The following is a 10,957-nucleotide window of genomic DNA, read 5'->3' on the forward strand; positions in this document are numbered from 1 at the left end:
TATTATTTTCAGAATTGTTTTGGCCGTTTGGGTCCCATTGAAATTCCCTATTAATTCAGGGTATTCTTTTTTTTTTTTTTTTTTCCATTTCTGTAAAAACATCATTGGGATTTTTGAAATGGATTCCACTGAATCTGTAGGTCCCTTGAACACGGGGGCGTCTTGCCGTTTGTTAATTTGTTTTGTAGTTTCCTTTGTACAGATCTGTCAGTTCTTGGTTAATTCCTGAATATTTTATTCCTGAAATTGTTCTCTTAATCTCCTCTCTTTACATAATTCCTAGACACAGTGTACTTAAGGGCTCTCCGGGTTTCCCTTCGGCATTCCCGGCCAGGGAACGGGAACTAACCAACAGGCCGGACTGTCGGCACGACGTGTTCCACGGACCCCGACCCTACGCCAGGGCTGCGGTGTGCGGCGCAGGCTCCTGGAGCTCATGCAGGGATACGTACGTGCATTCGGTCACCCAAGCTCGCGGGGCTTCGGCAGTGGCACCCGCGGGGGCACCCGCTGCCCACCCGGCTCGTCCTCGTGGGTAGAGTCGTGGTACGAGCTGGGGCTGTAACCAAGGACGAGCTCTCCCCACTCCCGCCCACGGACCTGGAAACCAGCTGGGGTCCATCCATCTACCGCTTTCCTGGAACAGGAGGCGGGCAGAGCCGGCAGTCAGAAGAGAACCAGGCCGCAGCGGAACCGGCCAAGCCTCCCCGGCCGCCCGAGCTCCGCGCCCGCCCCCAGCGGTTCATCTCGCGAGACGACGGGTCCCCGGGAGGCACACACTTCCCCTCTGCGAGCGCCGAGGGTTTGCCGTCAGGTTCCATTCCGGGAGCGCGGAAGTGGCTGTGGTGCCGCCGCCGCCGTCGCCCAAAGAAGCCAACCGCCTTTTCTACACAAAAAGCCGAACCTTCGGGCGCTATGGATGCGCGGCAAGGGCGACAAGACCACGCAGCCCTAACGCTCGCCCAAGCTCACTTCCAGAAGGGCGAATACGCGGAAGCCGAGGCGCTGTACTCCGCTTACATTGGCCAGTGCGCCTGTGCGGGCTCCGCGGGCGAGGCGCCCGGGAGGTAACTATCGCGAGACGTGGCGCGGGCGCCTCCGCGAGGCGGGGGCAGGCGCTGCCTTTCCAGAGGGGCGGTGAGGGGCGCTTCCTGCGGGACGCCCGGGGCGCCGCCGCCCCCCGCCCCCGCTCCGGGGGGCTCTCCGCGTGCGGGCTCGCTCTGACCCAGAGACCCGGCGCGGATGGGGCCTCCCACCTGCCGTTTAACATGCGGAGCCGGAGAGCTGAGGCGGCGAGGTGACGCCGGAGCCTGGGACCGCCACTTCCACGTGTGTGTGTGTGTGTGTGTGAGTGTGTGAGAGTGTGTGTGTGTGTGTGTGTGAGTGTGTGAGAGTGTGTGTGTGTGTGAGTGAGTGTGTGTGTGAGTGTGTGAGAGTGTGTGTGTGTGTGAGTGAGTGTGAGTGAGTGTGTGTGTGTGTGAGTGTGTGTGTGTGTGTGTGTGTGTGTGTGTAGTGGGGGAGGATACAGCCGGGCCTAAATATTGTCATTTCACCTGCACACACTCACCCGTGGATATTTCAAAGTGCGTTTCTAAAAATTAAGGATTCTTACACAAACAGCCACGGTATTATTAATCATTATTATTATTATTTTATTATTATTACTATTATTATATGATCCCTTGGTTAATAACGTGTTTATTTAGCTGATGTGTTTTTTAGCAGTTGGGTCAAGGCCGGATGCCCCCAGGCCTCTTAATCTATTAAGGCTCCCTTTTTTCTTTTTTTTCTTTTTCTTCTTTTTCTTTTTCTTTTTTTCCTTTTTCTTTATTTTTCCTTTTTTTTTGCCCTTGAAGTTTGTCGAGGAAGCCAGTCCCGTGTCTTGAGAGTGCGGATTTGCTGAATTCATCCCCCGGAGGTCATCTCCTGTGGTCCCCCATCCCCTACACCGCTTGTGAGTCGGTAGTTAGGTCCTGAGGGGTGATGCGGTTCAGATCCTGTTTGACGGCAAGTGCAAGTTTTGGGTGGTGCGTGGACTTCTGTCAGAGAGCGTGAAAGTCTGTCTGTCTGTGACAGTAGCAGCTTCACCCGCGAACACCTGCTTGCCCAGAGTGCCTAGGGTTTATGCCTGGTTGTATATAGCGTTTGTTGTTCCTCCAGGGTTTGTCTTTGTACTTGTGGATGGAGTGGTGTGGACTAGGGTGAGAAAAGAACACCCACAGCAGGGGAATGAACGGCTTTTTGACAGTGTTGAATCCTCTGCGCCAGCATTCTCTCCCTGCAAAGATTTAGTTAGTTTGTTTTTTTTTAAGATTTTATTTATTTATGCATGAGAGACGCAGAGAGAGAGGCAGGCTCCGTGCAGGTAGCCCGATGTGGGACTCGATCCCGGGTCTCCAGTTTCACACCCTGGGCTGAAGGCGGCGCCAAACCACTGAGCCACCCGGGCTGCCCAGATTTAGTTTTTCTTGACAGGATACCAGCTTGTCTTTTGTATGAGGCTCAAAGTTCTTCTGTTTGCTGAACTCATGTGGAGTTAAACCAGAATAATAAAAACTGCTTTCATATTTTGATAATACATCAAGGCTAACAGTCAATTGAGGTTTCTGAACAGTCAATAAGACACTAGCACCATCCCCTGAGACTCCCCTCCCCTGCCAAAAAAGATCGGTAAACATAGAAAATGCAGTTTTCTATCATTTCAAGCTCAAAGGATGACCTGTCTAGTTGGTTTCAAAAAGTATATATCAGCAGCAGGTCTGCCGACACCAGATAGTCTCCTTTGCACATCCAGCCTAAAAGCACCTATGTGTTTATGGCAAATGTGGTGTCTGCTTCTTCCCAACACAGGAAAGAAAATCTGCTGCCTTGGTTTGCTGGACACCCAGCACGCCTGAATGAACTTTCTAATTTCCTTACAGTTCTGAAATTCTTCTAGGAAGTCATGAATTTAAAATGGATTCTGTCATTTCAGATGTTTTCCTAAATATGTCTTTTAGCTTAAAATTATTTTTTAAAATAGTAGGTCACTGAACCACTGTGAAGAAGTATTTGTGATTTTTGCATGCCTATCACTCAGAATGGTTTATAACATTTGCTTTTCATATCCCAAAGTGCAGTCTAAGCCATAAACCTAACTTCCAATTTTTTTTTTTTTTTGGCTAAAGTTACAAATGCAAAAAAAAAAAAATCCACATTTGTATTAGGTAGTTAAATTCTAGTATGATAAATACTATCATTACAAAAATCTTAATACTACAAAAAAATTCATCTATGATTAGTCCATGTTTTCATTTTTTTTTTCTTAAGGATTTTTTATTTGTATATTTGAGAGAGAGAGAGAGCATAAGCAGGGATGAGGGAGAGGGAGAAGCAGGCTCCCCACTGAGCAGGGAGCCCAACTCGGGGCAGGATCCCAGGACCCCAAGACTATGACCCAAACTGAAGGCAGACACCCAACCGACTGAGCCACCCAGGCGCCCCTAGCCCACATCTTTAAAATATGAAGCAGTTTCCACATGAAAAGTAGGCTTTTAGAATTTGTTGTAATGAGATCTAGTTCTAAACCAAACATTCTATGATCCTCTGGATGTAAGAAATTTATAACAAGGTTTTGAAGCTTAAAAATTGAATGACTATATCCTTCCTGGAGTCCTGAGGCTGCATTTTTCTTAAAACCCTTTACTGGGCAGCAGTTCTCTTAGTGTCATAGCAGAGAGTTGAAGGGAGTTGTGTCCTCCCGTTCCCTAGGTTTGAACGTTGGTGCTTGTGGCATCTAGAAATATTCTTGCACCCAGTCTGTCATAGCTCACAGAAGCAAGTTTTTCTCATGTTGCAGTTCTGTCCATCGTTGGTGAACTTTTGCATGAGCCCCCTGTGAGTGCCTCTTGTATCAGTGGTTGCTGTGCCTGTCAGATGTCAGGGATCTAGATATTAAGTCTCTCAATAGCACTGACTGCTGTCACAATATTTTCTGAGGACTATACTTTGCGCTATGGGGCATAATGAAGAAATCAGGTAAATGTAGCTTGCACCTTTTCTGTTTGGTTCAAATTTGAGAATCCCTTTGGAAAAAAAGAAAGGAAAACAGAACTGTCTCTGACACGGAGCAGAGTCCATTAATGTTCTCTGTGCAAACGGAATAGTCTGGCAGGAGAGGGTGACCTGCTGAGCCAGTGGCTGGTCTGAGCTCCGGGGGGCAGCCTCTGGAGCTTTCCAAAGCAGAGCCCATTCTGCACACAGGATCCCCAGAATGTACTTGAGCCTGATGTCTGTCCTCCTTGCAGGAGGCCAGTTTAGCCTTGGGGGCAATTCCAGCTAAGATGAGAGGGAAGGCACTGTCTCCCTGCCTTGGGCGACAACATGTTGTATCTTCACTTATGGTTAACTTGTGCTTCTTTACTGGTGAAAAATGATTTAAAATCTCATTTTTGGCGGGATCACTTAAAAATTTGAGAATAACACTGGTGATTGATTTTGTGATATGTCCATTGCAAACTGGAACTTTTGGGCTGGCTTTTTCTCCTTGCTCAGCACGAATCCGATCTGTCTTCTTTGCCCCGCTGGTGCGTGCTTAGGAACAACCATTTGAATATTACATTCTGCAAAACCAGTTGACAACGAGCAGGGGCTCCAAACACGCTATAAAATTAATGTGTTTTTCGGGCTGATGTGGTAGCGCTTCCACCCTACCATGTAGGCAAAAATCAATTCCGCTGCTTTATTCTTTGCACTTCGTTTCTTCAGCGTGGCTTCTCAGCGTAGATACTGCGTGTTACAGGCTACGAAGTTTGACAATACCCCAAAGAGAATGAAAGTGGAAACGAGAGGAATTTGGTAACGCACATTTTTAATGTGAACTTTTTGTTTAAAGCAAATGCAGCCCGGAGGATTTGGCTACTGCATATAACAACAGGGGGCAAATCAAGTACTTCAGGGTTGATTTTTATGAAGCCATGGATGACTACACATCTGCCATAGAAGTCCAACCCACTTTTGAAGTTCCATATTACAACAGAGGGTTGATATTGTATAGGCTGGGTAAGAATTTTTTTTTCCCCTTTTGTCCTTGACTACATTTTATGAATTTAGAGCTCTCAAATATGAAACTAATGTAGTAATCATCAAGTCTTAAATTTATATCAAATTCGTGTGTACAAGCCTGAAAAAAAGGAAGCATTTATTTCAGGCTTTTGGTAGGCTTTACAGACCACAGTGGAACACTGGGGTGGGAATTGGACCTGACGCCAGATGAGGGTGACCCCATTACTCTGTGCCTGTGCATTCCCAACTGTGAAATGAGGACAATGCTGAGGACCACCTGTGAAACTTTTCTGAGTTAAAATTTTTAAAGGCACATGAGACAATATAAAGTGAAGGGGTTTTAGATCCTTGGATTAAAGGGACTGTAGGTACTGTTTCTTTTTTAAAGTGTTAAAAAGAATACTAATTTTCTGTTTCTTAATTTTACTGTAATCACGTAAAATAGGTGATAGGATTTTGTTGAGATTTTATGGCGATTTATGCTATTTGCCTTTTAAATCTCAAGAAATAAATCCAGAGCTAATTTTAAATATTAATTTAAAGCTAATTTAAAATTTTAATTTTAATTATTCTATAAAGGCATACAAAATTACTTTGATATACACATCCATATATCATAAGAAAAAAAAATACTAGGTGTAGTTGAAAGCTTATAAATATAAAAGCATGTGTATCTGAACTTTACTAGGAAGAATGTTTGGAAATACTCAGTTTTATTATTATTCTTCATTTTTGGGGTCCTGGTACAGGCTACTTTGATGATGCTTTGGAAGATTTTAAGAAGGTACTAAGCTTAAATCCTGAATTTCAAGATGCTACATTGAGCTTAAGACAGACTATTTTAGACAAAGAAGAAAAACAGAAGAAGAAATTATTGAAATAAAATTGACTCATGGTCCTTTTAATACTTGACATCTTATAATGTAAAATAAGTGTTAAGCAATTTTTTTTTGTGTTCAGCTATTTTGATTTATATTTGAGATAAAGATATTCATGCATTAGCACTGAGAGTTAAATGATATATTTAAAGTAGTTAATTTCAGATTGAGTAACTGTTGAATAAGTATGCTTTTCATAAATGTAAATAATATCAATGCATAGTTGTATGTTATTACAATAAAATATTTAAAGAAATATGTGGCATTTTCTTGAGTAAAGCTCTGTTTTTTATTTTCATTTTCAATTTTTTATTTTAAAAAATTTGATTTCTGGACTGAGCCACCCAGGTACCCCTTTTCTTGGCTTCTATTCTCTTTCCTTAATTTTGACTAGGGTCAAATATAATATTAAGAAAAGAAAAAAAGAAAAAAACAAAATACCACCAAAAAACAACTCCATAAAACAATTTATTTGGTTTCTTGGATTCAATGATTTTTCATCCTTTATAAGAAAAAGATAAAATCACTGAAGGTCAGAATCAACACTTGGTGATTAGAACCCAGATACTTATTTTTCTCTTGTCTTTACTGGAGATAACTGAAGAATAATATATTTTTATCACTGGGTCAAAGCTTTAAGCATGACACAGATTCTAAATTTCTCTTTTATTAAATAAGCTTTGCTGTGTGCCTTAAAGATACTCTTTTATGTGTGCTATTGCTCAGATTTTTCTTATTTTAGTAGTTCTACTAAAAGTACCCCAACTATGTCGTCTTCCAGCTATTCTCTCTGCAAAAACAAGTCAGAAAACTGTGGTTTGTTACAAAGTAAGGTAAGAGAATAAATGGACGTATGTTACTTTTGAGCTTAGAAGATTACTCTAACGCTAATTGAAAGCCTGGAGCTATTTATGTTTTTTTCTGAAATCTAGGACTGAATGAAGCCAACAGACTTGCTTTATGATAGCAAACCGCACTCTGCTGGTGGAACAGGAGCTTTTGGTCTTTATCTCTTTGCAGTCTCCTGGATGCTCTCTGGTTTTTCTTTCACAGGCTTCTCTGACGTCCCCACACTCACTGCTTAGTCTTGTGCCCCCATCAGTTTGCACGTCTGTAATAAGCCTTTCTTGGGGTGTGGCAGATGCAAACCTGCCTTCAGGGCAAATCAATTTGGCATTTAAAGTGGATTTTAGTATCATCTCTGCCAAATCTAGTCCCCTTTAAAATCTTAACTCAGAGTTTCTCAACCTGTCTCTTGCCTAAAAACTTTATACTGAACCAATACCAATACCGAAGAGCTGACAGACAGAACAGAGATTGCTGAAGGTTCGTCTCATCCACGCCAACTCGTGCTGGGTCACTGGGAGGGTATGGCTCTGCCTGAAGCTGTGACACCGAAATTTCACTTCTAGCATATTTATTTACTGTATTTGAATGAAGAGGTTGCTGTTTATAAGAATTGTTGACAAACACGTGGTATAACTTTTCAAGATCCTAGTGAAAAGGGAACTGAACAATCACTACATGAGCTAAGTGTGGTATTATAATAGCTTCCCGATAAATTCATGTTTTGGTGTTTTCTACATTTCTCAAAAATGGGACAAATTATTGGAAAGCGATTCCAGTTTAAATGGCATCTGGTCAGAGAGAGATCTTTTAAATTTCACATCTAATGTTAGGGGACTTAAAAAAACAAAACATTGTTATATTCTTTATAAAAAAGGAAAAAAGGTGAGGAATACATTTTTTTTTTTGAGAAGTAAAACAATTGACAAGATTTAAAAACATCGTTTATTATCTCAAAATCACATGATGATGAAAGAATACATCCATGTAGCAAAAAGACAAATGATTTAAAAACCCACAAGGGAAGCCCCAAAAGCAGAAATTATGACCTGTGAATGTACACAAATGGTGAGCGAAGAGCACAGCGGGGCACTCCCAGGGCTGTGTCCGGCAGCATGTAATCTCACAGGAACGCTGTGAAGAAGTCTTATTTTTTGAGGAGGGTGAGGCTGAGGCTAAGAAATTCAGTAACTTGCCCAAGGTTATGTTCCAAAATCTACGAAAACATTCAAAACCGCAGTTAGTATCAATTGATTTTTGTTGCTGGCATCAACTCAAAGCAGACCCAAGAACTCTTTTTTCTTTCTTTGATCCTGGGACAAAATTTAAATTGCTCATAAGTTGTCTTATCATCCATCAAGGTGAGTAGCAAAACAATATTAAGATTGGTTTTTACAATCAAACATTATTGCAGTTCTAAAATTGCTTGTTGGTAATTTTCTTTCCTGATTGAAAACAGGCACGGAAGATGGTGAAAAGCAGATTAATACTAAGAGCAAACTCCATTTGGAAATTGGAAAGCCACAGCTGCCAATATGTAAATTCTTATCTTATTTTAAGAAAAAGTATCCATCTATAAATAAGGCAAAAAGGAAGATTGTGTATCCTTTCAATAATCTGCAGAGCATGGCCTAACAGACCACTCCCCACCCCCCCTCTGCTCCCCGGGGACTTTTTAATTCTCTGAGATTACATGTAATTTACAGACTTTTGTCCAGAGGAGACAAAACTGATTTCTTTCTGGTAGAAATGATGACCCCAAAGATCGTCACTTTTATCACCTTGGAGAATATTAACTAGTTTTGATTCTAATCTAGTGACTTAATTTCCCAATTCTTCTTCATTGACTACAGATACTCAGTATCTCAAATGTTCTTTAACAGTCCTGGTGGTTCTCTCTTTCATGAGTTAAAATAGACATTTGCCGTGTGTTCATTCTGTTAGAAGAGTCATGCTTAGTTTTAAACAATTTATAATTTGATACCTTTATTTAAAAAAAATTAAAAAATTATTTATTCATGAGAGACACACAGAAGCAGAGACAGGACACAGGCAGAGGAGGTGGGGCTTGATCCCAGGTCCCCAGGATTACGACCTGAGGACCTGAGCCGAAGGCAGACATTCAACTGCTGAGCCACCCAGGTGCCTCTGTAATGTGATACTTCTATTGATAAAACAAAACTAACTTTAATAGAGTTTATCATTATATAGTCTCTTAAGCATTTCTCACAAGACTAGGAGAAAAGCAGCTGGAAGTTTCTACGGCTTGTTTATTTGAAATTTCAATAATTCTTGTTTGGATTATGAGAAGATTAATTGACCTCTGACTGAGGTAAAGTATAGGAAGGCTTTAACCAAATTACAATGCATGTAAGTACTCCTTTGAAAAGTAGGCAAAAGCACAGAGATGTATTATAGAAACGAACTCCCCCCATCACCCATCCAAACCACTGTTAAACTGTAACTATCCCTTCCAGATCTTTCTCCATGTACAAATACACAGCAGACACATGTATGCATGTACATGCATGGAATTATGGCATACATGTCATTCAGTGATTTAAATTATCGGGCACCTGGATGCCTCAGTGGTTGAACAACTGCCTTTGGCTCAGGTTGTGATCCCGGGGTCCTGGAATCGAGTCCTGCATCAGGTTCCCTGCAGGGAGCCTGCTTCTCCCTCCGCCTATGTCTCTGCCTCTCTCTCTCTGTGTCTCTCATGAATACATAAATAAAAATTTTAAAAAAATAAATTATTGATTATCTTGGACATTCCTCTGTAAAAATGTAGAAATCTGCCTCGTTCGGCTTGGACCCATGATTTTAAAAAACCACATTAAGAAGGCTTGCCAGTTTTTTGTTATAAAATTAATAATGCATATGGTAATAAAAATTAAAAGCTAAATGGAGACTAAGATCCCCCCCTCCCCTCCTCCTCCACATTCCCCTCCAGAGGTGACTGCTTTAACCAGAACAGCTGGAAACAAAGCGTCAAACCGCTCACTTTCCTGTTGCCACCACTCACATCTTTAAAACATTAGTTTTTAGTTCTTTTCACCACCTTTGTGGATCTATGCCTGCTAGGCAATTTTGGCCAGTTTCTACCAAGAATACCTCTGAGTGGATGACCTGGGTGGCTCAGTGATTGAACATCTGTCTTTGGCTCAGGTCGTGATCCTGGGGTGGTGGGATTGAGTCCCACATCAGGTTTCCTGCAGGGAGCCTGCTTCTCCTTCTGCCTATGTCTCTGTTTCTCATGAAAAAAACAAAAACAAAACACTGAGTCTGTCCTTCTGACACCACATCTACTCAAACCTATTTCCCCTTTCTTAGAGTGCCCTTTTTAAGATGGGCATTGCCACAGTGCAACCTGCACTTGTCAGAGCTGGAGCTCTTGGGGGCTCCCCACTCTGCATTCTGCTGCTCCTGGGGCCACACCCCCAGCCTCAGACCCCCCAGCAGCAGGGGCACAGGCTTGCAGGCACCCCTCCCCCCAACTTGCCCCCCCCTTTTATTTGCAGGTCTCTGGTCTCTCAGGCACGCGGGCTCTGCTCCTCTATCAGAGCAAGCAGCAGAGTTTTCCCAAATGCCTCAGTCAGTCGGGCATCTCAAGCTTGTGTTTGGGGCTCCCTCCCTGCCCCTCATCCCCACCCCCTGCCCTCTCCTCCTTCAGGCCTTTGATCTTTTGTCACCTAACGGTGGGGCAGTCTTCAGAGCACCCTGTTGAGACACACAAATCCACCCCCCCCCCCCCCCCCCCCCCCCGTCATCTTACTTTTTACTTTTTCCTCTGTCTACCCATACGCTGTGACGCTGTGACGCTGTGACGCTGTGTTTATTCCTTGTGTCTCCCTGTCTTGTTCCCCTGGAGCATAGGCTACTCCAGGGTGGGGATTTGGGGCTGCTTTGCTTGCTGCTCCATCATCAGCACCTCCAGAGCCTGGCACACAGAGGGGCCTCTACTATGTTGAGTAGATAGTGAATTCCTTATCAGATCTACTCCTTAACTTGCTGCTTAGGTCTTATAGGTGCATTGCTGGTTATCAGGTGTGGGTTGGACAAGTGTTTGATCCCTTATTTCTCAGTTGATCTTGAAAAAGGGCCTGATGTGTACTTGTGTTTATTTTTATTTAAACAGCTCACTGTTCTAGTTTAGAGGAAGAAAGTCCTCTAAAAGACAAAGTGAATTC

At 42.8% G+C, this 10,957-nt stretch overlaps 1 protein-coding gene across 1 annotated transcript; it reads left to right on the forward strand.

Annotated features, from left to right (window-relative positions):
- Positions 1–790: 790 nt before the first annotated feature.
- TTC32 (tetratricopeptide repeat domain 32) lies at positions 791–10,496 on the forward strand. Its single transcript, XM_041755663.1, has 3 exons — positions 791–1,067; positions 4,874–5,040; positions 5,793–10,496. Exons 1-3 carry the CDS (start codon positions 916–918, stop codon positions 5,924–5,926), a joined length of 453 nt encoding a protein of 150 aa, XP_041611597.1. The 5' UTR covers positions 791–915; the 3' UTR covers positions 5,927–10,496.
- The last annotated feature ends 461 nt before the right edge of the window (positions 10,497–10,957 follow it).

Source organism: Vulpes lagopus, chromosome 5 (genome assembly GCF_018345385.1).
Source record: "Vulpes lagopus strain Blue_001 chromosome 5, ASM1834538v1, whole genome shotgun sequence".
NCBI lineage: Eukaryota > Metazoa > Chordata > Mammalia > Carnivora > Canidae > Vulpes > Vulpes lagopus.